Genomic DNA, 27,748 nt, shown 5'->3' on the forward strand with positions numbered 1-27,748 from the left:
GAAACATTGATCTCTATTCAGTCATTGATATGTCCTCTAGAAGCAAAGGCCATCTCTGCCGGCATTTTTTCCGGAATAAAACTTTCTTTGTGCTTTATTTACAATTGAATAACCGCAAGCTTTTGCCGAGGTAGATGCTTACATTAAAATTTTCTAAGCTATGTGTAAGGGATAAAATATAATCGGCCTATGGTGTTTTCTAGGTCCAGCCCAATGGAGGGAGACTCATCAAGAGGGATGAAAGATAGAGGAAAAGAGGGGACAAAGAGATGAGGGAGGAAAGAGTGTCAGGAGGGAAAATGAGTCATGTAACATAAAGCAAATGGAAGTGATATAAAGCAAAGAGGTGCATGAGATAAAAGGCACGGACACATACAACTTCAGGGACTTTTGGCTAAGCTTCTTAGAGACTTCACCTTCTTCAATCTCACCATAGAAACTCGAGCGAGAGGATGAAAAACCATAGAATAGAACTCAGATCTCCATTGTACAGTGAGGACGAGAGGCCATAAGAGATTGTAAAACACTAAGATCAAGTATTTAACTGTTTTGAATTGGTAACAATTTCTCATGTAAAACCCTATCCTGATTGCAAATGTTTGGTTTCTTTGTTTTCCTTTTTTCTCGCGGGGAATTCTTAGCTCTTACAGGAGACAAGCTTAATATTGCCTTGCTACACACTATTCACTAAATGCGCTTTGTTTTCACTTCATTTATGTCGTTGTTGTGTGTGTTTAGTTCTTCATTATCGGTAGCTTTTACTAACCATTCTCTTTGACAGAGACTTGCTTTTATTGAAGAACGCCTGGGTAAATTGATCACAGATGATCCTTCTGTTATAGAAACTTGCCTTGCACAATATGGTGGTGACCTTGTTTATCCAGAAAGGAGCAGTGTTCTTCACAAGTAATGTTCTGTCAAGCATATCTTAGTTCTGCAGAATTTTTGTCATGCCCATCATATACTTATGTAGAAAATTAAAATTTGTTTTTCAAATTTTAGTAGTCCTAAGCTTCTTCCGTAAAATCCCACATCCATCAAATGAGAGTTGAATTGCATACGTTACTAACGGAAGGCTGAAGTGGCAAGTTTATAATCTAATGTGGCATTCACAATGATGGATGGAAGGACAACAATTACCTATTATTTAGATTTTTCAAAGGATAAAATTGTTTTAAATTTGATAGATGAAAATTGAAGGTCAAAACTATCATTAATTGATGGTGATGGCCTTTTCTGTATATTATACATTTCTCTGTTCTTGTAATTCTGCATTCCCGAAATACAGGATTTAACTTTTGATGATGGCCTGTTTGAGAAATATATGCAGCAGCACTGATCCAAATGTTTCCAGAGTTAATTTAAACGCTCTCCTGTTTTGATGTTGACTCAGGATTGACACCATTGATAAATGTTTCAGTCATGATACTGTTAAGAGGAAATCATTGATGCGTTGTTAAGCATCAAGTCCTCAAATCTCAGTTGGAATATGATTGTCCTCTATTATAACTTACATTGCTGAAACCGGGTCGATTTTGAAACTCCATCGCATTGATGATTTGAATATGAAGGAGAAGTAGGCTTCAATCAAGGCGGTGTAGGAGGTACTCAACTTCGACAAGCTTGGTAAGAGGCATCACCCACTCCGCATAGAGTCGAGAAACTGCAGAGGGATCAACCTTGTACTTTCCTTTTTTTGCTTCCTTATTGTCCAGGGTCACATCTTCCCCAAACACCATGGCCTTCTTCGCAACTCTCTTCTTCACTTTCTCCTCCACACTCTCAAATGTCAGCAATTTCATCAGAGCATCCCTATCCTGAAACAACGCAATTGTTGTCAAATGCATGACCTTTATATACCTCTTCAAGAGTTGGCGCCTATAAAAATTAGGTGCTAAAGCATTCTTATATAAAGGTCCTTTTTTTTTTAAAATAAAATAAAATAAATAAGTATTTTTATTGAAAACCCTCATTTATTGCGGAGAAAAACCGTGCAAACAACCTCCATTGCACAAAAAAAAAAAAACCCTATTACTTGCAACATCAATCCTATTCTATCCAATCTCAACAGGCCTGTTATCTCCTTTGGGGCCTGCTCAAAATCCGTCGTATTTCCTTTGGCACCTTCTTTAGCAAGAAAATCAGCTACTTGATTTATTTCCCTATATATGTGTCTAACTACTATGTTCAACTCCTTGGCAGAGTAAGCAATTCTCTCCCAGTCTTCTTGCACAGCCCAATGAACATCACCCTATCCATTCCACCAGTTAACCAACACTTGGGAATCAGTTTCAACCTCGACATTAGACTGCATCAGCATAATTAATATTCGCAGACCATCAAGCAAAGCCTTAGTCTCAGCCATTGTGTTTGTACCATTTCCATAGTAAGCCATAAAACCACCCAAGGTTCCCTCTATAATCCCGAACTACCCCTGCACCACCACATTCCCCAGGATTCCCCAAACTACACCCATCAATGTTCAACTTGACAAAACCCAATGGTGGACTGGACCATCGCAGGACCTTAGTAATTTTTATTTTCAAATCCAATAAAGGAAGTCCCATTCTAAGTACTATAAAGGTCCTTCAATATATGTTCTCGTTTCTCTCAAATGCCTTTCGATGAACTCGTTATCGTAAGTAATTGCAGTCTAATGGATCAGGATTCACTGCTTCCTCAGTTCGTTGATCACAACAAAGCAGATATAACTACGAAAACTTTGTCTACTTTAGTGTAATGATGCACTCATTATACCTGGGCGCGAATTGCTGGCTCATAATCTTGAGGGGATTCTCTGAATTTTACCTCAGCTACTAACTTTCCATAATGAATCCTTCTGGAGAGGGCCTGCGGGTAATAAGAGTCATATCATTCCTTATCAAAATGAGAGCTAGGTCAATCAAATGATCAAGACACTCATTTTTTATCCAGAGTTCTTCAAATCCTGAACTCACCATGCATGTCAACTAAAATTTACAAAAAGAAGAGGTTTACAACCATCTTTACCTGTAAACAGACAAGATCACTAGCAGCAGTTGATGCATAATTGCCATCATCACCCGGGGCAGCAAACAACGCGACAAGTTTATCAAAATACATTTCCCATATGGACTTGTTCATGTTAATGAAAGCGGCTGGTGGATGCAAAACCTATAGCTGGAATTAGATCCAACAAAAATCGAACTTTTTCCAAATTTGAACAGAAAAGCGAGAGTTTTTTTTTTTTTGTTTGGGGGTTGGGGGGGCAGCATATCATTACCTGGGTATAGTTGTAAGGAGGCACCAGCGAGGGCAGTAAATCATCTGGAAAAAAAGGATGTTCTTCAGGGTTTGTAAATCTGCCAGCCTGTAACATTCCAGGTCATATTGCAAATCAGACTCAGGACAGCGCGACCTAAACCAGACAAGTCATTTGCGACTCATTGTACTGGTTTTACCATGTTCATGTTAGGCACCCACAATGAATCAGAAAATATACAAATCCATGACACAACTTAGTAGACAGAAAATAATCAGTTCTAAGATCTTGAAATCCCATGCTGAAAGGATGGTATGGGCTTGGGCACCTGTATCAGTTGCCTTAAGCATCATAAAGGAGTCGGGACAGGTCCTATTGCCAATTTTGGTAATTTTTTATGTAAATTGAAACAGAAAAAAAGCCATAATTCAGAGGTTTTAACCAGGCACGTAAAACTTGACGACATTTTTTTTTTTTTTTTTTTTTTTTCTGATCAAATGATTCTAGCCAAAATCAAAGAATACAGAACCTCAAAGTTCCCAGTATGCTGTATAGTCTGCTACAATGATGACGTTCAACATGAAGCATTTTTTTCCCTTTGGTAGTTGGACGAATAGCACATACATACATACCTTAGCTTGGAGGGCCTCGGTTTCCCTGACAAGAAACTGAAGCAAGGAGCCCGAAAACCCCGGGATTTTAGCGTAAGAATGATCGTACGCCGGAGAATTGATGGGGAAACGGGCCCGCTCTATCAGAGCGTAGATGATGGTGTCTTCTTGTCTCACCAAAGAGTCTCTTACCGATTCAAGCGTCAGAGCATTCGCCGAATCAGAATCGCAGAGTGCCATTGCAATATGATACTGTTTAACAGCTCCACGAGATACCACAAAAAGAATCAGTACTAACACCAACATGTTAACGCGGGTTTTTTTTTTTTTTTTTCCGTTTGTCAGAGGCAGAAAATAAAGAAAAAATCTCAACCACATAATATGGTTATCTTCATCAAGAGGACAATTCCACAAAGTCAATCAAGAATCATGCTGTTCATGTTGTTTGTCGGTGGATGATATAAAGAAAAAGTCAAGAAAGCAAAAAGTACCTGAAAAATGGTGGTCCTGTGGCTGTGGCTGTGGCTGTAGTGGAGAGGGAAGAGGCAGGGAAGGAGGAGGTGATACTATGGTGGTATTCCCAGAGCTGCCTGGATGAAAACAGGAAAAGAACAAGCAAGAAAAAGCTGCTTGCTTGCTAATGGGAGCGAAGTGGGGGGATGTAATTCGCACGCAACGATCTTAATTTTTATTCATATTTTTTTATCATTTTAAAATAATTTTAAAAAATATTAAAAAAAATAACAATATACTAATAGTAATTTTCTTAATTATCAAGTAAAAAAAATAAAAATATGTGAAAATAGGGACAAATAAGTGGCCAAAATAGCATTTTTTATTTTTATGGGATGTTTTTGCGTATGTATGTGATGGTTGGCCTAACATGCGGAAGTTGCGTGGGATGTGGGACTTGGAGGGGCCCACGCGGCCGTTCCGACCGTTTGTTTGGTCGGTACACGTAATGCTTTCGGTTATATTCTTTTTTTTTTTTTTTAATCATATCTAGTTATATTTTAACATAATTGATAAATATGATTATAATATAAGATAAAATATAACTTAAGCCCTAATCAATAACGAAATCTCAAAACCAAGCCCATGGGCCATGTAAAAGTTAAAAAACAAACAGCTTTTCACTTCGAGAATCACCACCGTTCAGACCATTAATTGAACACCATGTGTGTATCGGCCCACACGACAATGTTCTTTCTATCTTGGGCCTGGCCCATCTTTGCCGAGATATAAATAATATTATAACGATTTCTGATCACTTCTTATTAAAAGACTTGGCCTTTTTCTCCATCCATCTTTGTTTTAATAGTTGTTCGAGTCAGAGACATACATATCTTCTTCTTCTTTCTCTCTTTTTTTTTTTTTTTTTTTTTAACAAGTATATTTTATTAGAAAAGATGACACAAGAGGGGGAGTGGGGTTCCCAACAAATACCCAAGACCTATAACGACAGTGCAAAGTGATAGATAGAAAAGAAAAAAAGCAGGTTTTTGCGATCAATTTATTGGTATTTACCCATATCCTACAAAGAGGACGTTATCTTAAAAGACGGAAATAAGATGTTCGTAAAAAATTGAGAACAATGTATCCACTGTTGGTAGCAGTGTAACCTCCGTTAAAAGCGATGAGAGTGGTGGGTGTACTGTTATTTGTTGTTTTGAGATTATTTTTTGAGAGATCTGCAATCCCTTCTTCAAGATCACGGGTTAAGGAAAACGGTAAATAGTAAAAAATCTAGCATTAGGTGGACTGATCTGCTGATCATCTGCATTCCCGCACTCTTGTGATGGCGTATGGCAACCACGCGCCGGTGGGATGGAGACAGGGTGGTCTAGATTTGAAAGATCTCGGTGAGACGAAGCTGCTAGTACGACTCGTGTAGTCATCGGAAGTGTCGTTGCACGGCAGCACGTGAGGAACAACGAAAACAAGTCGTGCCTGAGGGCCACGTGACGAGCTTTTTGGTGCGACTTCGCTCTGTCCCAATAGATCGGTGGCTGTAGGATGGGATGATGGGGCGTGTGTAGGCGGAGGCGGCCGGAGAGCATCAAATCTAACCAAAATCAAACTTGTGGAGGGAAAAAATATTATTTTAAAAGTGTATACAGAAATGTGTGCTCCACCCTCCTCCCTACAGCAGCTTTCACAAAAATTAAATTTTTTAAGAAAGTAACAGGTTTTGTCTAAGAAAAAGGGAAAGTCGAGAAATGAGACAAAAGATCCAATCATACATATCACACTCGAATTATGATTTATTACCCGAATTAACGTATGAATTGAAAACGAATTAATTTATGAATTGAAAATTTCAAGGTTGTCGATTAATTAATTAACTAATTGTGGTGGCGAAGTGGCATGCACGGTTGCGAGTAACCATTTGCGTACCGAAACGACAATGATAACAAGAAGAAATAAGGTAATGATGAAGCAATGGTTGAAGAAAGTGATGATTGATGAGACGTTGATTAAGACTTAATTATATACTTTTAACAAACACGTCAAATCGTTTACTCCTAAGCGAGAATTGCATAAAGAGTCCCCGTGGACCAATCAGAGCGGAGGCCACGTTCTTTGCCAAGCTCCCCATTTAATATTTTTCTACACATATATACATATGTTTTTTTTATTAAATTAAACCAACTACGTAACATGGCTACCACATTGGCACATTTCTTTGTTCTTTTATTAAATTAATCGGAAATAAACATATCACTACTACAACTTGCTCAGTCCTTGGAATGTTGTTAAGAAAAATATTATTAATTCAAAACTTAATTGAAAAATGAATATACGAAACATAAAAGAGTATTAATACACACAATACATTTTACAATAATATTGTAAGATAAAGATATTTTGATAAAGTAATACTATTTTTAATAAAATATTTTATAAAACTACTCCTCATTTAATATATTATTATAAAATATGTTTTAAAAAATATTTTATATAAATCATTTTCCAACCCAAAAAAAAAAAAAAAAAAACAACTCTAGTCGGATATATAGGTCCGTTAAAGGACCTTTTACAGTCGTCAGGGAGAGCCACACACACGTGCCACATCATTATCAATTAATTTATCGGCGTTCCTTTGCTTCGAAATAAACAGATACGGACGACACGCACTCGCACAGGCAGAGAAAGACAGAGACAAACCTCAGATCCTGGGAATAGGATCACATAAATAATTCCTCCTTAAAACAACCACCATATCTCACTCTTTTTGTTCCCCAATCTACAACGTAAGAATATGCCTAATCTCTCCTCTCGATCTCTCTCTTTTTCTCCCCCCTCTCTCTACAGTTCTTCATGTCTTGATTGAATGGAAAGCCAAGTCTCTCTCTCATACACCAAAGTGTGAATGTGAAGACAACGACAACAATAATACCCAGAAAGTGTTCCTTCAAGAGCCAGCAAAATCCATACCTCTGGTTAATTCCTGAATATTCATTCTCTTCAATACCATCGTAGCCATTCTCAAAATTTTGTATTTTGCGGTTCCTTTGATCTGGGTATTTCAGCTGAGACGGGGTTGAGCTTTCGTGCTATATACGAGTGTTGCATTGGACCGTTTAATTTCTAGGTTTCCCCGGTTGGGTATTCTGTCGGATCTCGAAAGACCATGGCATTGTTCCGCAAGTTCTTTTACCGGAAGCCGCCGGATGGACTCTTGGAGATCTCTGAAAGGGTTTACGGTATGTTTCTTTCGGTTGAGTTCTTTTAAATTTTGGTCATTTGAGGTTGCATATTAATGCGTCGGTAAAAAAAAAATAGTGGGATTAATTGGAGATTAATGAGTTCTGTTGAATTTTTATTATTTCATTTCAGTGTTGTGAATTTCCATCATTGGTGTCAATAGTAGTGCCTCTGGACATTCTTTATACATACATAATGGTCTTTTTTCATGATTTTACACACATTATTATCAGTCTAATTGGGAGTTGCTCAATGTGTGATTAGCATTTTGCATATGCTTAGAGATGGAGATTTTGTGTGTAAATCATACGTCAGGTATTGGAAGCACCAAAATGTCAGCGATTTAGAATTGCAACCTCTGTGCCAATTTGTGGCAAAGTCCTTAATTAGTTGCTTATGACTGCTGACAAGTTTTGGACCCTGTTATATTTGTCCAAGGACTGTACTTCAATGAATGCCACTCACATACACGCTCATATATTACAAATGCATTGATGAATTAGTGGAGTGTGTGCGCGTGTTTGTACAGTATGTATGTACGCATGTAAGTGTGTGTGTTTGTATTGATGAATTATGGGAGTGTGTGCGCGTTTATGTACAATATGTATGCATGTAAGTGGGTGTGTGCTTGTGTAAATGTATACACATATGCGTGTATGTACTTTTACAAATACAATACATATATATAATGGTCTATGTATCCTTGTTTCCATCACCATTTAGTCTCGAAAACTCTAATATATCAATTTTTGGTTTTCAGAAAATATAAAAAGGGAAATCATTGGTTTTCAGAAAACTCACATACACCTTTGCTTGTTTCCTTATTTTGTATGTTTTGGAGTAAACACATGTATTAGGCCTGGATCTGAAGATTATTACACTGTTCGTTTTCATGCTGTAAAAGATTTGACTAATATTATAGTTATGCTGTGATCATGCTGTTGTACGTGTAGTCTTTGACAGCTGTTTCACTACGGATGTTTGGGAAGAAGATGAGTATAAAGTCTACATAGGAGGAATAGTTGGTAAACTCCGTGAACACTTCCCTGATGCTTCATTCATGGTCTTCAACTTCCGAGAAGGAGAGAACCAAAGCCAGATTAGTAACATATTGTCCGAGTATGATATGACGGTGATGGATTATCCACGACACTATGAAGGCTGCCCGTTGCTCACAATGGAGATGATCCACCACTTTTTAAGATCAAGTGAAAGCTGGTTGTCACTTGGGCAACAAAATTTGCTCTTAATGCACTGTGAACGAGGTGGATGGCCGGTTTTGGCTTTCATGTTGGCTTCTCTATTGATTTACAGGAAGCAGTACACCGGGGAACAAAAAACTCTGGACATGATTTACAAACAAGCACCTCGGGAACTTCTGCAGTTGATGTCACCACTGAATCCAATGCCTTCACAACTGAGGTACCTTCAGTACGTCTCCAGACGAAATGTCGGCTCAGAATGGCCTCCATTGGATAGGGCTCTTACATTGGACTGCATTATTATGAGATTCCTTCCTAATATGGATGGAGAAGGTGGTTGTTGTCCAATATTTAGGATATACGGACAGGATCCTTTTATGGCTGCTGATCGGACAACCAAAGTTCTGTTCTCAACTCCAAAGAAGAGCAAAATTGTTCGACACTACCAGCAGGTCAACCTAGCTAGGTCTTTAACTATTGGATATAAATTTCCTTTTTTCTTTAATCTGCGAATTCAATTGTGGTTCTTTCCGGATTAGGAAAAGAACCGTTCTTCATTTAATTTCTTTCTTATTGACTTGGATCGGCTGTGCTTCCCATGATTTATCTCACTCTTGGAAGAACTAGTTACTTTATGTGCCGTATTTTTGTTTGTCTGTATTGTGCTTCACAATTATTCATGCTTGTCTCTTCCTCTGCTTATACCTGCTACCAAAAGTACTAGAGCTTACAAATCTTCAGTCTCATGCTGGTGATGCTTATGATGTGAAAATGTCATACCTATTGCCGATCCACCCAAAGAAGGATCCTGGGATGGTAGCTTGGGTAATGCATATGATGTATGCTTAATAAGTTTTTAATCCGCCATGGTTCTCGGAACGAAGTGAATATCATGATACATTCAAGTGTCATGACAGAGTACATTTAAGTGTCATAAGGCTGTCGTGTAAAATGATCTGTGTGTGGAGATCATTCTGATCATGGGCAGCTAATTAGTTTAATCAACCAGTGACTGAATAGAAAATTTGCCCCTGATGGTTCACCATATGATTTTGCTATATTGTTGTTACTGTTGTTTTGGTCATTATTACAATATATCTTTGTTAGAATTTATAGATAGGTCAGTTCTGGTTTAAGCAGAGGAGGTTAGGGCGTAAGAACTCCATGGCAACTGAGAAATGTTTCACCTAAGTGCCTTAATTCTTCATACTTCTGGGATTTTTCTAATTAATAAAGAAAAGATTTTGAACTGGCTAGTTAATATAATATAGCTAAGCTGGCATACCTGCCCATTTTAATCAAATTCAAAGTGGCAGCAATGACTAAGTTGGTGCCTTCTCACTTTCAATGTTTATTGCCTACTGCATGTTTTGTTTCTCTCCATCTTTATGCATTGCTAATGAAAGGGAGCTTATTAATGCATATTTTCCCAATTTAATTTTATATCATCCTAGTAATATTTCTCCTTACTACCTTATAATGCAGGCAGATTGTGAACTTGTTAAATTCGACATCCATTGCCATGTCCAAGGTGATGTTGTTCTTGAGTGCATTAGCCTGGATAATGATCTGGAACGTGAAGAGATGATGTTTCGAGTTATGTTTAATACTGCCTTTATACGCTCAAATATTTTGATTCTTAACGGGGACGAAATTGACATCTTATGGAATGCCAAGGATAAGTTTTCTAAGGATTTTAGAGCAGAGGTATTGATCTCTCTCCCAGTAGTTCTTTATTATGTTTACTACAACAACAACTATATTGTTGAGGGACAAATTGCGTCATGTATGGACTCTGTTAAATCTTTTATCTGATCTGACCACTTGTGAAGGTTCTTTTTTCGGAGATGGATGCTGCAAATTCTCTTATTTCAATTGATTGCCCTGGAATCGAGGAGAAAGAAGGCCTTCCAGTGGAAGCATTTGCTAAAGTACAAGAGATTTTCAATAATGTAGATTGGCTTGATCCCAAGGTAGATGTAGCATTGAATGTGCTGCAACAAATCAAAGAATCAGATTTTCTTCAGGAAACATCAAAAAACATTTCTGTGCCTACTGCAGAAGGTATTTCGTTGCCGGATTCCACTCCAGAAAATCAAAAATCAGAATCAAAGGCATCAAAGGCTCAGGGGAAACAACCTATGCAATCTTTTGAATCATGTCTAGATTCTGATTCAGTTAGGAAGAAGATTGAACCTCAAGAGTTACAGGTTGCACTCCAACGGCCTGCACAATCTAAGATCATATCCCAAAGAGGACGTCCCACTTCCCTATCAGCTCCGGCTTCTTCACAAGGCTCACCTGTCAATATATCAAGATACCACAGTGCGCCATCGGCCCTTGGCATTACAGCTTTGTTGCAAGATCATGCTGCGTCTAATAGTGAAGTAGTCAAGCATGCAGTGACAATGGCTTTACCTTCTCCCGCTCATTCTATTTCAAATATAGCTAAACCTGTACGGCCAACAAAAGAACCCACTCCTTCAAAGCTAACAACTTCACATGCCTCTTTCTCATTACAGTCTTCAATTGATGCTACAAAAGAACCCACTCCTTCAAAGCTAACACCTTCACATGCCCCTTTCTCATTACAGTCTTCAATTGATGTTACAAAAGAACCCACTCCTTCAAAGCTAACACCTTCACATGCCTCTTTCTCATTACAGTCTTCAACAAATGTTCCTATAAATTACGGAAAAACTTCTGCAGCTTCTCCATCTCAGTTGAAGCCTCTATCAATTTCAAGTGCCAAAGATTCTTCACCTACTCAACATCCTGGGACCACAATACAGTCATCAATACCTCCTCCCTACTCTCCTCCACCCCCTCCTTTTTATGGGGCATCTCCATCCGATGCTCTCAAGAGTTCTTGTTCAATCCCCCCTTCTCCTCCTTTTTCTGAGGTATCTCCATCTTCGTCTATCAAGAACTCATTTTCAGCTCCCCCTCCTCCGCCTCCACCCTCTTCTTTGCCGGAAACACCCTTGACTTCCACAATAAAAAACTCATTTTCAACTCCCCCACCCCCTCCTCCACCTCCTCTTTCAGAAACACCACCATCATTTCTCAAGACCTCACTTTCAGGTTCCCCTCCTCCTCCTCCTCCACCCCCTGCTATTCCATCTTCAAATGCTTGTGCTGTTGATTCTGCGCCGTGTGTGAAGAACGCAGCAGTTACATCTGCTTCCCCACCGCCTCCACCTCTTCCACATTCTGGGCCTGCCTCAGGTCCTACTAAAATATCTTCAGCACCATCCCCACCACCACCGCCACCACCTTCCCTTCCTCCTAATTCTGCCATGAAGGATTCTTCCTCAAAGAATTCTGCCCATGCTCCTCCTGTACCTCCTCCTCCAGCTCCCTTTGCCAAAGCTGGCAGTGCCTCTCCACAGTCTCACTCTAGAGCTAGTGCTGGAAATGTGCCTCCAATTCCTGGACCACCTTCCGGTGCTACATTAAGTTCAAAGGGATGGGCGTATCACGTTCAAGTCCCAGAAATCAGGCTCCTCCTAAAAAGTCCAATCTTAAGCCGTATCATTGGTTAAAGTTGACAAGAGCGATGCAAGGAAGTTTATGGGCTGAAGCGCAGAAAACTGATGAAGCTTCCAAGTAGCATCTTCTTCTTTGTCCGACTAATTTTGTTCATATGAGTTCATATGATTCTTGTGAACTTTTATTTCATATACTCTCTTATTGGTGCCAGGGCTCCAGATTTCGACATGTTAGAACTTGAGAGTCTTTTCTCAGCAGCTGCGCCAAATTCACAACAAGGAAGAACAGGTGGAAAATCGAATCGCCTCGGCTCTGGATCAAAGTCTGAAAAAGTTCAGCTGGTTAGTGTTTTAAGTTCTCATTCGCTCAAAACTCTGTTTTCATACTTTCCTGATTCTGGCTGGTAATTTTCTCCGAAAAAAAAAAAAAAAAAAATTGAATTGGGTTTGGGTCAGTCTCCTGGCCCTTACGTGTGATTCCTGTGGGTTAACACTCGAGTTTTTATTTCTCAGAAAGATATATATTAGGTATATGCGTTATAAATGATAAATTATAGATTCTCCCTCTCAGTATTCCATTACGTATAAAGAGGGTCAAATAAACAACTTGACTAGTATATCCTTCTGTGGCAAAATATATTTCATGGGTTCCCTCAAACATGCATTGCAAGGATATTCTTTCCCTTCAGAATGGAAAATATGTATATTCAAATAAACTTCAAGTAGTTACGATCAAAAGACTTTATAAACAAGTCTGCAAGTTGTTCTCCTGACTTTACAAATGGAACAAATATCTTTAGCCAGGATTTTTTATTGAGCGAAGTAACATTCAATTTCAATATGTTTGTTCTTCCCAAAGACATTGATAGCACTTCTAATCTACAATATGTATGGAATTAATGGGTTTCTGCAGATTGAGCTAAGGCGGGCATATAATTGTGAAATTATGCTTACTAAAGTTAAAGTCCCTTTGCCTGAATTGGTGGTATGGTACTCATGACATTTTTTTTTTCTCCTGAGCGTACTCCTTGTGGCATTTGTTTGCACATAAATGTTAGTTATGGCATCATAATTGCTTCCCTGCCTGCCCATTTCTTTTAGAGTTCAGTCCTTGCGTTGGATGAATCAGCACTAGATGTTGATCAGGTTGAGAATCTCATAAAGTTCTGTCCAACGAAAGAAGAGATAGATTTGCTAAAGGTATCCTATCTTCTTCCAACTGAAATCTTGATCTAGTCCCCCCGTGTCTGCATATCGTACCCACTGGGCACTGAGTATTCTATATCCCATTCATGAGTACAATTCTCCAGATTTTTATTTTATTCTTTCTCGTGTTATAATCAAGCTTTATTGTTCAGGGTTATGGTGGAGATAAGGAAAACTTGGGGAAATGTGAACAGGTATGGGCCGGATTTTTCTTCTCTTTTTGATTTGTAACTTTGAGTAGTATGGCTGATGCCACCATTACAATCGAAAAGACAAGCCGGCCGTTGGCCTAGACATGTACATTAATCAATTTTTCAGTCCATTGTATCAGACGAGGAAAGAAGATATACAGATGATCATCTATGGGCTGTCAATTTCATTATGTTTTAGCTCATCATCCAAGTTGGAGTCCTATTTATTGTATCAATATTTGACTTTTCATCATGAATTTCATAAAGATCTCAATCCTGTCTTTTTCCATGATGTTCTGAATCATTTTTTTTTTGCCCCCTCTGATAGTTTTTCTTAGAATTGATGAAAGTGCCGCGGGTGGAGTCAAAGCTGAGAGTTTTCTCCTTTAAGATACAATTCCATTCTCAGGTCATATGATTTCTATTTCACCATTTTTCCACATGCTTTCTGTTGTTGTCCTTTTTGTTGCTTTAGCCCTTGTCCTGTAATATTTCTTTCAGGTTTCCGACCTTAGAAATAATTTGAATATTGTCAATTCTGCATCTGAAGAGGCAAGTTACATTGTCATATACCATTATCTTGCGTCTTCAAAATGTTTTTCTGAATAATTTAATCTCTAACACCATTTTCCAAAATAAAAAATAAAAAATTATAACACCATTTTCACCACTGTGCTTATCAGACCAGAAATTCGGCCAAGTTGAAAAGAATCATGCAAACCATTCTTTCCCTGGGTAATGCTTTGAACCATGGAACTGCAAGAGGTGAGCCAATTTCCTTGGAAGTGTTTTTATTTTTTATTTTTTTTACTTTTGCGAATCATCCCAAGGTATATGAATTGTATATGAATTTTGGGTATACAACGATACCCTGTATACAAGACATGAGATATCAAAAAAGATTATTGTAAAAAATCAAGTATTTTTCTCGTATACGCGCTTTATGTACTGCAGTGGTGACAAAGCCAACTGATTTTTAAATGAGAATAGTATAATAGGTTTGGCATTTGTAAAGACAAGGAGAAAAAGTAGAACTTCAAGCCAAAAAAAAAAAAAAAAAAAAAAAAAAAAAAAAAAAAAAAAAAAAAGAAGAAGAAGAAGAAGAAGAAGAAAGAATCATCTTTCCCTGCAGATTGCCCTCACTTGTAAGTTCCGTGCTAGCTTAAACTTGATCTGATCATATTCTGGGTCTGATGAGAATGCAAGTAAGAAAGAAAAAACCCTCGGGAATTAGAGTATCTTCAAGTTGTTGGCCTTTTGAGTGGGAGACCCATCTATATTTATTTTCATATCGGATCTATTACTTGAACGAGGTGCCGATATCTTCAAGTTGTTCCAGTTGCAGGGTGGAGTTGGACCATATATGGGTCATTTCAAGTGATACTGCTTTGTGCCAGAACTATGAGCTCAACTCTGGAATAGCTTACATTTTTTTTAATGGAATTTCTGACGTCTCTAAGTTAATGTCTATGTACAAGCGTGTTTGTTGATGTTCATCTATCTATCGTGGAGTACCTTTTCCCTTGAAGCATCAGCTGTCAACATTTGCCTTTAACTGTGCTGTACAATTTTATTTTGGAGCAATCTTGCTTTCTTCTTGCAATAAGTTTGTAACACTATTGCTGCAGGCTCTGCAATTGGATTTCGATTGGATAGTCTCCTCAAACTCACTGATACGCGAGCCCGGAATAACAAGATGACTCTCATGCATTATCTTTGTAAGGTAGAATATTTAATATAACAAGATGACTCTTTTGGTTAATGTTAAGACAAAAGAGTTTTTTTTGAATTTCTTTTCCCTCTTGGTTAATGGTTAATTTTGGTTTCGTTTTAATCGTGTTGCTTCTCCATCTCGGTCAACATTAAAATTTGTATTTCTGTACACTTCTCTTTGGAACAATCATTTATAATTTTCAGTAATAAATTTCTGCTTGGCAAGCTGTAGGTGCTTGCTGAAAAGTTGCCAGAACTTCTTGATTTTCCAAAAGAGCTTGAGAGTTTGGAGGCTTCAACAAAGGTATGATTTTTGGTTTTGTTTTCTTTCTGGGTATACACTTTGTGGAAGCTGTTAATTTCCTGTATTTCTGTCTTTGTAGCTAAAAGTCACATTACCATGCAGATACAATTGAAATATTTGGCGGAGGAAATGCAGGCCGTTAGTAAGGGGCTGGAGAAAGTTGTACAGGAATTGTCTGCCTCAGAAAATGACGGTCGTGTTTCGAATGAATTTTGCAAGGTAATCTGTGCCTCGACTCCAAATGTGTTCAATTGTGTGAATGAAGTTTCTTTACATAATGATACTGCATTATTTTCCTACAGCTGATGGATGCATTGATTTGAAGCATGTGATATACTTTCATTAACTTAACCTATATTCGCTGGACCCCTTGCGATAGACCATGCCGCCAATAGCATCCCTTACTTCTCTAGGGGTCTGATTCTGTGTAATTTGTGGCAACGATTATTCTCCATAAACTTTTTCTGCTATCTCCTAAACTGCCTCTCTATTTTCCTATGGAGGAGACTTGTTCCTAGATCATGACAAGTACCTGAGCTGATTTGCGCCCAATTTCATTTCAATCTATCTCGTGGTACGTGAATAGTTAGTCGAAAGAGTCACTGCCAACAACTTCTTAACGAGGTCTTGTAATGAAAGAAGGGCCAGTGAGTGAAATGAGAGGAAGTACGTTAGCACGATATACTGCTTCCAACTAGCCTAGCTTTGCCTTTTAAAGTGCCCTTTCAATACAGACTCCCGATCAAAGTTATTCCACATTCAGAGTGATATATTTTGCCTAGGCTTGGATAGTTAAAAGCATTAATATGGCCAAAAGGAGGGGAAGTGGGTAGGACATAATTTTTATATTTTCACACCTTTGATTTTAAAGTGAGGAATCAAAAAGTGTTCACTTGTACCAGTTGAATTCCCTAACTCAAAATCAGTCACCTGTGTTGATTATAACAGAAAGCTCAAACAGTGATCATATATATTACAGTATATACGTACATGGTAATAAAATAAAGCTTGAAGTCATCGAAGTCCTGCCATGATAACAGATCTTACTCTCCTGGTGGGTCTTGAACTCACACTTTACCCTGTTCTTGTAGAAAGAAGAGGTGATATCCGAGCTTTTTAACACGGTGGAAAATTCTGCTTGATTTAACACCATTTGAAGAGGGCGTGGTCTTTTTCCCGTTTAAACACTTCCCCTTTGTCGAATACCTGCTTTTAAACTTAAATTAGTTTACTTGGATTGGTTTTCTGATTAAATTTAATTCAAGTTATTAATATTACTTCTTTCATTGGGAAACATTCAGATTTTAAAGGAGTTTCTTAGCTATGCTGAAGCTGAAGTGAGGTCTTTGGCTTCACTTTATTCTGGTGTGGTATGTATCTAGCTCATTTTGATGGAATTAGTTTTAGAGTACATTAGTTTGGTGCTTGCAAGATGATATTACTAGACATATTTCTGAATTTGGATTTTCAGGGTAGAAATGCAGATGCATTGGCTCTTTATTTTGGGGAAGATCCAGCCCGTTGCCCATTTGAGCAAGGTATATTTGGTCTTTTAAGGTTTCGAATAATCTGTGTTCCTGTTTAAACTGCAGTAGGAAAAAAGAAATGAAAAAAAAAAAAAAAAAATGAGAACCAGTTATTTATATACATCAGTGATTGATCAATTACTCAAATAGCAACAGTTCGAGCAATGTTTTCTAACATGGGTCATCGATCATTCGGTGAGCATGAATACTTATTATTAGCTTGATATATTTTGCATTTACTATGTACTCCAAGCTATACTAATCTCTGAATCTTGTGTGTGGTGCATGCATGCTATGATCTAAATATAGTGGCTTTTAAAACTTTTTTTTTTCCTTGATTTGTTGTATATATGTACTCGTAGTCGTATCTACCCTGCTCAACTTTGTGAGGATGTTTGTACGAGCACACGAAGAAAACTGCAAATACATTGAGCTCGAAAAGAAGAAAGCACAGAAGGAGGAAGAAAATGAGAAGCAGGTAGCGTTGGGTGCTTCCAAAAAGGAGTCCGTAAACCTGATGCGGACTACCATCAAGAGTGGTAACATGAATTGATCAAGCTAATTATTTGTTAGCAACACAACATAACCTAACATAAGTAGTACTGCTGCATGAAAAAGAAATCCCTTACATGCAATTAGGACTGAGTGTACGTACAAAACGACGTACGCATAATCAGCAGCTAGCTAGCACTGCATGATGACAATAACTCAACGGCTAATGGATCAACGCAGATGGTGTAGCTAGCTGAGAGATTTTATTTTTATTTTTAAGTGGTAAGCCTTATCTATACTTCGCCCACCCTTTATTTCCCGTTCTGAAATTTATGTTGGTTTCAATAGTATATATTTTGAATGATTTATTTTCTTTGGAGCAGTGATGCTGGAGCTGCATGCATATATGGAGTCCTATTCAATGAGCCCGGCCTTCTGATCATATGCTGATCTTCGGAAATTTTGCAGTGAAATTTTCCGTTAAGAGTTGTGACAACCCCACCTGATCTTATCCCCCTTCCTAGCTAGCTCGTTTCTAATTCCATCATTAATATTTTATCTGCATGTATATTTTTTGGATGTTAGGATGTAAATGTCGATATATATACACATATATAGATAGATCATTAATGTTACGAATATATGACTAGAAATTAAGGGCAATATTTCATCTTTCTGAAAAGCAATCAGTACTGAGGGATGTATATATTTGGGGTATGAGCAATATATATATATATATATATATATAATTAAAGCCATTTTTTTAAGCATATTATATTAATATGTCAGGCATAACCATTGGGAATTTGGGAGGATACGTGCAGAACCTCATGTACTATTTATCTGTTCTGATGTTGATACTACAAAATCAGTTGAACAGTAAACGCATGCATGAGATCATATAACAATGCCTTTTCCCTTTGATCCCATTTTTGTAAAGATAAACCAAACTGAATATTCATACAAATAGAAAAGTTAAAGAAAGAAACTTCAAGCACTTGAACCATATTTTCTTAAAAACTAACACCTAAAATTAGAAACTTATCATTCTAATTAGACTTGGATTCTAGGCTATTTTCCTCTCTTTACATGATAAGATGCAGAGATCAAGTACAATGATCATGTCGATCTTCAAATCTTCGATAGTTTAGGCTGCATGCAGGTGGGTCATGGAGCGTGCGACTGCTGCAGCTAAAGCTGCGGTGAAGCTGGGATCCTTGGTTAAAGAGGCCACATATTCTTCAATGTCGTTGCAGTTGTTGTTATGGAGTTTATTCTCCACATGAATATCATCATTTCTTGGACTTTTTTCATTTGGCCCAGAAAGACTAAGATCAAGGGCGATAGATGGTACTCGAAATGAGTGATTCTCAAGCGGGTAGGGATCAGGATAAATAATATTAGCCACTGAGCCTTTGGGTAGTACTACTTCATCATCTGATGAAGATAAAGAGTCCCTGAGAGCTGGAACATGAGAATTAACATCATGGTTGTGCTCTCCATCATAAGTTGCCATAAGAAAAGACTTATCTTCCACGCATCTTTGTACCTGATCAATTAATAGCGCCAGCATCATGAGGAATTAGAACGAGCTTGAATTAATTACCCCACATACAACTTGTTTAACTTGTTAATTTTATAATCGAATCATTCCCAGATGGATCGAAGAGATCATAATAACAAATGATCATGAGATTATGCAATAATCTGATTAATTATATATAATACCTTCTTTTTGACGGGGCATCCCGCCGGAGCCATGGAACACCTGAAATAAGCTCTAGGTGATGGGTTGTCTTTAGTAACCTTCTGCCCATATTTCCTCCATTGATAGCCATCTTTCACTACCTAAATTCACGACGAAAATATAAATTATGATGAGAAGAAATCATGGATCCATTACATGATCCAAGCTAGCGCCCACAGATATTTTACATTGAATTAAGATATGTATGTATGTCTGTATGTAGCAACAAGACTACTTACTTGGCTATTGTCCGTAGAGTCGGTTCTCACTAAAATTCGTGATGTCTTATTAGGTGTGGGAACCTGATGCTCGATTATCCGTGCTCTCTTGCAGCTTGTAATTTCACTGTTCGAGCGGCTTTCAGTTAAATCGATCATGCCCAATTGTTGTGCCTTTGTTTCTTGAAGATGGGCTTGAAGAATGTTGCATTTTCTGTTCATAACTTCAAGCTTCAATCTTAGAGTCTCGTTCTCTTTTCGCAAACTCACCAAGTCTGCTCGGAGGGTTTCCACCTGGCCGCGGAACAGCTCTTTTTTCTCAGAATCTATGTATACATACACATACGATGTCTAATATTGATCACCTAATTTTATTTTTAGAATTTGCAGTCTAGAGTTTGAAAACTGCCAAAAATTAATGAAGTTACAAAATAAGTAAAACGAAGAACCCAGCCATGTCGGTACTACTTTTCTTTATTTGACGAGCAGGATCTATATATATGGAACGAACAAGCGCATCAATTAATATTGGAAAGAAAATCAAGATCACGAACTTGTCGATTTTTTCTTCCATGCCCACAGAAAAGAAGCAAGAAGAGATCAATTAATTGAAATAAGAATGACTACCTTTTCATTACATGAAGAGGTGTGAGCTTCCATGTTGTTCATGATCGATCACAAACTGGATGGACTTCGACGATATAGCTAGCTAGCTAGCTAGACAGTTGGTAGAAAAATTAAGATCATGATCGATCCGTATGTAAAATAATATATATTCTCGTCCGTCCTGTCGCTCTGGTAGTATTTTTAAGGCAGTACTTTCGTTCAAGGATTAATTTATAAAGCGGAGAAGATCGAAGAAGACGGCCAATTTGATGGCTGCTCTCTGATCCCAGGGTTAGTAAGCCAGCTTGGTTTTGGTCTAATTAGTTCTTCGCAATGAAGGCCGGGGGGGTGGAAATCAAATCCATGTGTTAGAAAAAAGAAAGTAAAGAATTCATGGTATTTAAGAACCTTTGAATGATCATGACGACGACATCCACACATTGCTTGCATTACATCACCATCAATGGCGTAAGCTATATGGCTTTCCATTCCAACAAGTACTACGTACTAGTTCACAATTCGATCTTTGGTCGTACTGGAAGCGTGCAGAAATAAAAAAGGTAAATCCAAAGACTTCAAGTCTTTTTATTTTGGTGGACCCCTTAATTTGGTGGCCAAATCAATTCTTTCTTTTTACCAGTAATTAAGGAAAATACAGTAGTAGGAAATATTTGTCTTCATCTTTTGACCATAATTAATTATGATTTATGATCCAAAAATTATATATATATATATATACATATATGATCTAAAGATCAGATGTGATGAGTTATTCTATTCTCAAGTCGGTATCATCATATTATTCACATCATTAAAATAGTAAGATCATTTAATTTATAAGATTAAAATTTTAAAATTTATTTTCTAAATCAAATTATGACATGTAAGCGTTTTACTAAACATACTGTGTGCTCTACACACTAATTTGAGAATAGAATTATTGACATGTAATTGGACGAATATGCAGTTAAAATGTTGAGAATCTAATTATATATGTAGGCGGTCAAAGTCATGGTTTGAATGGGATGATCAAGTTGTTTTATCTGTGATTATTATTGGCCTAATTACAAGTAAATTAACATATATATCACGGAGAAATATTTAGTAATTTTCAAAAGCTAGTATATATATATATATATATATATATATACACACACTGATCATCAATTGAAGATCAAGAGTCATGTCTGCAGGGACAAGCTGGTAAATTAAGCGTTTCCATCTAATTCCATGAGGAAATTAAGAAATGCAAAAATGTAAAAACAATAATATATATATATATATATATATATTAATTAGCCTAGCTAGCCGCCAATATTAATAATCCTAGTAATACTGATCTCAGCGGCCGAATGAATGATCATGTGCACGCACGCAACTTTAATTTCAACCAAAAAGATCATAAAAAACGATCGAACCACATGAACAATACTTGATATATATATATATATATATATGTTCCTGAATTTAATGTCAAAGATTTTTAGCTGTTGATGAAATAAGTTTCAAGTTCATGGATGCACCATATATATATATATATATATATATGCAGCAAGCGGCACGTACGTACGTACCCAATTCGATGCATATTCTTAATTAAATTGGTATATCTAATAAGCCATATATAAACTTTTCCACTATCTTCCGCTAAGAACCAAGTGATCAGGTGGATCAGGTCATGTTAGGTGATCGCTTAGCATGATAAAACAATTAGGATTAATTTGTTTTTCCTCTGATCAGTTTATGATTTGGGATACTAGTCATGCTTTATGTTTATACAATTAACGTTTTTTTATCATCATCATGTTATGATCATCATAGTCATCATGCTGATGACCAATTAAGCTGCTAGCTAGCCCTGAAACAATATATATATATATATATATATATAACTTTTATATTTTAAACTACAAATTCAAGAAAAGAAAAAAAGGAAAATTAATTAATATGTCAGTAATTTGAGGTAATTATATATCCTCTGAGCATGATAACGTCCCAAATTTGACAGAAACTATATATATATATATATATATACTAATTTGCTAGTCCACAGCACGTCACAATAAATTGATGCAGGGGGCTTCATCAATCTCCCTTTTGAGAGCTAGACTAGTATTTAAATTATATTTATGATTAGAATCTTAGTATCTATCTTATCTAAATGTTTGTAATATTCATGAATATATATAGTATTAATTGCTATATATCTTTATTTTAAGGAAAATGATTAAGTTACCACTTTTACAACTCTTTTACAATTCTATATTAAATGAATTCATTCTAATTTTATAACATATAAGTTTATTTTTATTAATAAAGTGCGGCATGCAGCTTGTATTGATTAAAATAGTGAAATAGGTTGTAAGAGAGTTGTAAGCTGGATACGTAACTACCATTATTCTTTAGTTAATATATATATATATATATATAAATAATAATGTAAATAAAAAAGAAAATGATACACATATAATTACCATTTTCACAATTCTTTACATGATTCTATTTTAGATAAAGGAAATTTTGAGAAAATAAGTTACAAAAATAATATTAAGTTATAGTACTGATTATATAAAAAGTTCGTTAAAAGGCGTACGGCAGCCAAAAGTCAAGTCTTTGTATAAAGTAGCGGGTCAATAGTCATCGTAAGTCAATGACGTAAACAAGTGGACAAAGACAATGTTTATGATTTAACTCACTCATCAATCCATGCACGAAATCTCCCACTTGACACGAGAATTAATAAAAAAAGACACAATCGATCACCTAAACTTCTAATTATATAAAGAACAATTTTATTATAAGAAATTTATCACATACATGATATAATTTAATTTAAAAGATAAATTTTAAATTTTAAATTTTATAAATTAAATTATATCATGCCAATAGTATATATTATAAAGAATTTAGAATAACATTTCTTATATATATATATATATATATTATATAATTGCCTTACTTGTTGAATATTAATGTCCTACCCACCTGTATCAATTGCCTTGCTCTCATGATACATGTGGGTAGGACAATTAATATAGATCAACACGGTTTAAGTATTGTCATAAAATATATATATATATATATATATATATATTTACAAAATTTGCTAATAATTGATACACTCACCACGTACATGATCAATTAGGATAAAAATATTAGTATTTGATTTTTTTTTAATAATTATAATAAATCTTAAAATAAGTGATATATTTGTTTACATACACACCGACTCATGCATGCATAAAAGATCGATACTGAAAAACTACCAAATTTGATATGAAGTACTATTCAAGTTATAATACACACACACACAAATTTATAATTAACAGAATAGTAATATGATGATGTCTCGAATATTTGGGTTAAACTTAATCAAGCATGATTTTATCCATGCAACCTATTTAGAGCTGCACAAGTATATATATGCATGGAGGAGGCTGCTTTAATTCACGTGCGGAGACTGAAGACTTGGTTTCTCATAATTAAAGAAAGAAGACCAAAACAAATGGACCTCGAGCTAGCTAGCTAGCTGGATCAAATATATATATATATATATATTTGATTTCAAAAGACACGATCCTGTGGTTGTTATATATATCTAGAATTGAAAGTAGTGTACTGTTTATAGTCAATTAATACGGCTATATATTCAATACGTGTATTAATTTTAGTTGTGTACGTATTAATTAGCGGAGGCCCAGTTTCCTGGTTAAAACAAATTAAGAATCGTTATGCGCATGCAACATGTAGCTAGCCACTTTGTCAAAAATCAAGTCTATATCCATAGTGAATAAATAAGTGGAGATATAGGAAAACAGTAAAATTATCGTCCTCCGTAGATCCCATCCATTTTTTGGGTGTTTTGACTTTTCTATCTTTTTATATTTTTCTTTTGTGTCCTTTTACATAGAGATTGTTTTGGTCTTTTTAATGTGGCGGTGTCAGAGGGAGTCAGGAACTGCATGTTTTCCATTTTTCTTTTTTTTTTTTTCTTTCGCCTTTTTATTTGCCTCCGTTTTTTGGGTGTTTTGACTTTTCTATCCTTTTATATTTTTCTTTTGTGTCTGTTTACATATGGATAATTTGGTCTTTTTACTGTGGCGGTGTCAGAAGGACTGCAGTCTTTTTTTTTTCCTTCCGACTTTTTATTTGCCTTCCATCTTCTCTCTCTTTCTTTTATCTTTTCTTCTTCACCTTTTCTTCGTATCTCTCTTTCTTATTTTTTCTTCCACTTTCTCTCAGTTTCTCTGTTGGCCGTTTCTCTTCGTCTTCTCTTTTCTCTGTGTTTTAAATTCTGTGGTACTGTCTCTTCAGGTTTGTTCTCCGTGAGATTGGGATTTTTTTCTTTGTTTACATGTTCTGGGTTGTTCTGTATTTTCGTCTAGGTTGTTCTGTGGGTTTTTTTTCCTCCTGCTGTTGGTTCACATTTTTTGTGGAAATATATTTTTTTATGGTTTTGTATGATTTGAGTTTGTATATTTTTTTTTGCATTTTTTGTCAAATTTTTTTTCCAGGTTGTTCTGTGTTTTTGTCTGGGTTGTTCTATGGGTTTTTTTCCTCCTGCCGTTGGTTCACATTTTTTGTGAAAATATATATTTTTTTATGGGTTTGTATGATCTGAGTTTGTATATTTTTTTTTTGGATTTTTGGTCTTTTTTTTTTTTTTGACACGGTCTTGTTGGTTGTGTATTTTTTTTTTTTGGATTATTTTTGAGAATATGTCTTTTTTTCATGGGTTCCCATGAGTCTTTTGTGTTTTATGGGTTTGCATGTTGTGGATTTTGTATCTTTCTCGTGGCCTGTTGGAGTCTCTTCGAGTTTGTTATCTGCAAGGTTGAGATTTTTTTTTTTTTTTTTGTTTACATGTTCTGGGTTGTTATGTGGTTATTGTTTTCCTCTTATTGTTGGTTCGCATTTTTTGTAAGATCTGAGTTTGTATATTTTTTTGTATTTTTTGTCTTTTTTTTTTTTTTTTTTGTGTGCATGGTCTTGTTGCAGGTTGTGTATTTTTTTTGGATTGTTGTTGAGAATGTGTCTTTTTTTCATGGGTTTCCATGAGTCCAAGTTTCAACCACAAAATAAAAAATTTGTAGTTGGTAACATGGCAACAATATTAAATTCCAAGTTTTAAAGCAAAAATCTCGACAAAGTTATTAAGGTCATAGCCTAAATTGCTGAAAAATATACAAAGAAAACTACCCATATTCACGAGCCCTTGAAGCTCAATACAAAGAGGTACTTAGAATAAAAAAAGAAAAGAAAAGAAAAGAAAAAGATCCATTACTTTCGAATTCTATTTACAGCTAGCCCTACGTACGCTAGCTATTTCCGAGTGCATGGAGCCAAAAAACAACAATATATATAAACTGTCTATATAAGTGTACTGCTAATGTCCGATTTTTCAATTCTGAGTATAGTCTAAAATTCTTCCGGAAATGGCCGCGGTAAGTGTTTCTGTGAAATTGGGATCTCTTGTCAAGGAAGAAGCCATTTGTTGGACCAAAAACTGCTGGAAAGCGGGTGAATCAACATGTTGGATTGAGTTTTTGGCACTTTGGCACAATCCAGACTGGATCAAATCAAGTGTCACCGTAGGACGTGATGAAGATCTCATGGATGAGAATGAGTGAACAGAACCAAGGTTTGCACATTGGCTCGAGCCTCCTGATGATGATGATAATTGATCAGCTCGAAAAGGGTGCACGTGATTGTGCTCTCCTTCATATGTGGCTACCAAAATAGATGGATCTTCAGCACTTCTTTGCACCTAATTAAAGATGAAAAAAAACCATTACTTACAAAAGAGAGTACATAGGTTTGTAAGAAAGAGAGACTGCAGAGAAGCTCTCGGTTACCTTCTTCTTGACTGGGCAGTTTGGTGCAAAGGAGCACCTAAAATAAGCTCTTGGAGATGGGTTATCTCTAGTGACCTTTTGGCCATATTTTCTCCACTGATATCCATCCTTCACAGCCTGCAATGCATTGTATAGGCTTCATAATTAACACTTGGAATCTAGGCTAACTTCCATATATATAGCACACAAAGTAATACTACAAATCTCCAACATTTTAAAGCCGATTTTCTATTTAATTAATACCATATTGCATATATTTCTCAATGTCAGGGATAAATATAACCCAATATGATGCATATTCTAGTTTCTCAACAATCTTAAATGGAAGCCCTAGCTAAGAACTTACTAGGTTCGTGTTGGATGCATCCGTCCGTACACAAACCCTTGAAACCTTGGTGTTGAAGTTCTCGGTCTTTGGCTTTTTGCAATATGACTCTTCATCGCTAGAGTGGCTAAACATATTTCCAAAATACACTTCCTCGGCCTTTCTCTTCCTCGATTTAATGAATATTTCCTTTGGGGAGTTTTTGCTCTCGATATCTATCAAATGGCTTTGCAAAGTATTGAAGTTCTCACGCATGCGAGCTAACATTTCATTCAGCTTCTTGTTCTCAGAGCTTATACGATCCAACTCCTCAGCCAAATGGCCAGCCTGATTACATTAGGGTTGGGATATATAAGATCAACAGCTTTCCGATTAATTAGTACTTCATGCTGAGCACATGTACTTCTTTAATTTCTTTTTATTAGAATTAAGAGGATGGTACTCCAAGGTCAATTAGTAGCTAGAAATTGGCTAGCTGGAGTTAACAATTTTGATAATATATCAAACTCCATTCCTTGTTGATTTAAAGGAATTCCTATGGCTCCAACGAACAAAGTAAATATACCTAATACAAGCATAGGAAATAGCACAGTACTATCCGATTCATGGGGATACGAAAAAGTTTTCTTAATACTAAAATTAGCAATAGTAATAAAGGGTAGTGAAATTATCAAGGGTCTAACATTTTAAGGCAGTAATATTACTACTATATATATTGATACAATTAAGATCAAGTTATAAGAAGTTGAAATATCATACGTACGAATCTTTGGTCAAAGCTGCCAAGAAGAAGAAGAGAAGATATATAGGCCAGGAAACCCCAAGCAAGAACTGTGTGAAGTTACTGAAACTTGGGAATGATTTATCCATCTTTTATTGAACAAAGCTATAGCAAATACAGTAGTGAAGGACAGGAGAATATATATATATATATATATATATATATATATATATATATAATGTCATATATTGAAATATTATAAGCCCCAGTTATGCCACCGATTAATGGCAGTAGTGATGAACGAATGAGCTGTTTTCTTTAATTAATTCGATAGGGAACTCACCTCTTCTTGAATGGATGCTGCTTTCTGATCACAAGCCTGAAGATGAAGATTTCTAAGTTTAATTACAATTATTACATGATAGATCAACAAGCTATATATATATATACACACACAAAATAGATCAAACAAAGTTGTACTAACCGGAACTTCTTCATGATCCATAGGCCGGAAAGGATTCAGATTGAGGTCCAGAGAAGTACTAGTACTGTCGACCATGGATTTGGATTCCATTGTAGAGGTAGTTTGGA

At 36.2% G+C, this 27,748-nt stretch overlaps 4 protein-coding genes across 4 annotated transcripts; 1 reads left to right on the forward strand and 3 right to left on the reverse strand.

Annotated features, from left to right (window-relative positions):
* Positions 1-1,408: 1,408 nt before the first annotated feature.
* On the reverse strand, positions 1,409-4,519 carry LOC121263694 (chorismate mutase 2-like). Its single transcript, XM_041166733.1, has 6 exons — positions 4,344-4,519; positions 3,874-4,104; positions 3,263-3,349; positions 3,010-3,153; positions 2,758-2,850; positions 1,409-1,817 (listed from the first exon to the last, which is right to left on the reverse strand). The coding sequence occupies exons 2-6, from the start codon at positions 4,090-4,092 to the stop codon at positions 1,584-1,586; spliced, it is 777 nt and encodes a 258-aa protein (XP_041022667.1). The 5' UTR covers positions 4,093-4,104; positions 4,344-4,519; the 3' UTR covers positions 1,409-1,583.
* Positions 4,520-7,009: 2,490 nt separating this feature from the next.
* Positions 7,010-18,367, forward strand: LOC121263695 (formin-like protein 18). The gene is given in 20 exon segments (XM_041166734.1): positions 7,010-7,559; positions 8,514-9,214; positions 10,248-10,469; positions 10,595-12,230; positions 12,233-12,371; positions 12,466-12,595; positions 13,167-13,238; positions 13,355-13,453; positions 13,612-13,653; positions 13,979-14,059; positions 14,152-14,202; positions 14,334-14,415; positions 15,279-15,373; positions 15,596-15,667; positions 15,770-15,886; positions 16,969-17,037; positions 17,139-17,205; positions 17,556-17,732; positions 17,926-17,967; positions 18,069-18,367. Coding segments are annotated over 19 exon segments (3,942 nt in total). The 5' UTR covers positions 7,010-7,486; the 3' UTR covers positions 17,943-17,967; positions 18,069-18,367.
* A 230-nt stretch (positions 18,368-18,597) lies between these two features.
* On the reverse strand, positions 18,598-20,626 carry LOC121263696 (probable WRKY transcription factor 40). The gene is made up of 4 exons (XM_041166736.1): positions 20,278-20,626; positions 19,672-19,944; positions 19,414-19,533; positions 18,598-19,234 (listed from the first exon to the last, which is right to left on the reverse strand). Exons 1-4 carry the CDS (start codon positions 20,317-20,319, stop codon positions 18,833-18,835), a joined length of 837 nt encoding a protein of 278 aa, XP_041022670.1. The 5' UTR covers positions 20,320-20,626; the 3' UTR covers positions 18,598-18,832.
* A 4,771-nt stretch (positions 20,627-25,397) lies between these two features.
* Positions 25,398-27,534, reverse strand: LOC121263697 (WRKY transcription factor 18-like). Its single transcript, XM_041166737.1, has 4 exons — positions 27,501-27,534; positions 26,458-26,763; positions 26,112-26,228; positions 25,398-26,023 (listed from the first exon to the last, which is right to left on the reverse strand). Exons 2-4 carry the CDS (start codon positions 26,701-26,703, stop codon positions 25,658-25,660), a joined length of 729 nt encoding a protein of 242 aa, XP_041022671.1. The 5' UTR covers positions 26,704-26,763; positions 27,501-27,534; the 3' UTR covers positions 25,398-25,657.
* Between the last annotated feature and the right edge of the window lie 214 nt (positions 27,535-27,748).

Source organism: Juglans microcarpa x Juglans regia, chromosome 4S, assembly GCF_004785595.1.
Source record: "Juglans microcarpa x Juglans regia isolate MS1-56 chromosome 4S, Jm3101_v1.0, whole genome shotgun sequence".
NCBI lineage: Eukaryota > Viridiplantae > Streptophyta > Magnoliopsida > Fagales > Juglandaceae > Juglans > Juglans microcarpa x Juglans regia.

What these genes read in the sequence shown, in the direction of transcription:
- LOC121263694 (XM_041166733.1), bottom strand. Translation starts at nt 4,092, where the DNA reads ATGGCACTCTGCGATTCTGATTCGGCGAATGCTCTGACGCTTGAATCG. An exon ending in CCGAGGCCCTCCAAGCTAAG is followed by an intron (nt 3,350 to 3,873) that starts GTATGTATGTAT and finishes GGAATGTTACAG; the next exon opens with GCTGGCAGATTTACAAACCC. An exon ending in AGCCAGCAATTCGCGCCCAG is followed by an intron (nt 1,818 to 2,757) that starts GTATAATGAGTG and finishes GCGTTGTTTCAG; the next exon opens with GATAGGGATGCTCTGATGAA.
- LOC121263696 (XM_041166736.1), bottom strand. Translation starts at nt 20,319, where the DNA reads ATGAACAACATGGAAGCTCACACCTCTTCATGTAATGAAAAG. An exon ending in CCTCTTCATGTAATGAAAAG is followed by an intron (nt 19,945 to 20,277) that starts GTAGTCATTCTT and finishes TTCCGCGGCCAG; the next exon opens with GTGGAAACCCTCCGAGCAGA. An exon ending in GATGCCCCGTCAAAAAGAAG is followed by an intron (nt 19,235 to 19,413) that starts GTATTATATATA and finishes TTAATTGATCAG; the next exon opens with GTACAAAGATGCGTGGAAGA.
- LOC121263697 (XM_041166737.1), bottom strand. Translation starts at nt 26,703, where the DNA reads ATGTTAGCTCGCATGCGTGAGAACTTCAATACTTTGCAAAGCCATTTG. An exon ending in ATGCATCCAACACGAACCTA is followed by an intron (nt 26,229 to 26,457) that starts GTAAGTTCTTAG and finishes AATGCATTGCAG; the next exon opens with GCTGTGAAGGATGGATATCA. An exon ending in ACTGCCCAGTCAAGAAGAAG is followed by an intron (nt 26,024 to 26,111) that starts GTAACCGAGAGC and finishes ATCTTTAATTAG; the next exon opens with GTGCAAAGAAGTGCTGAAGA.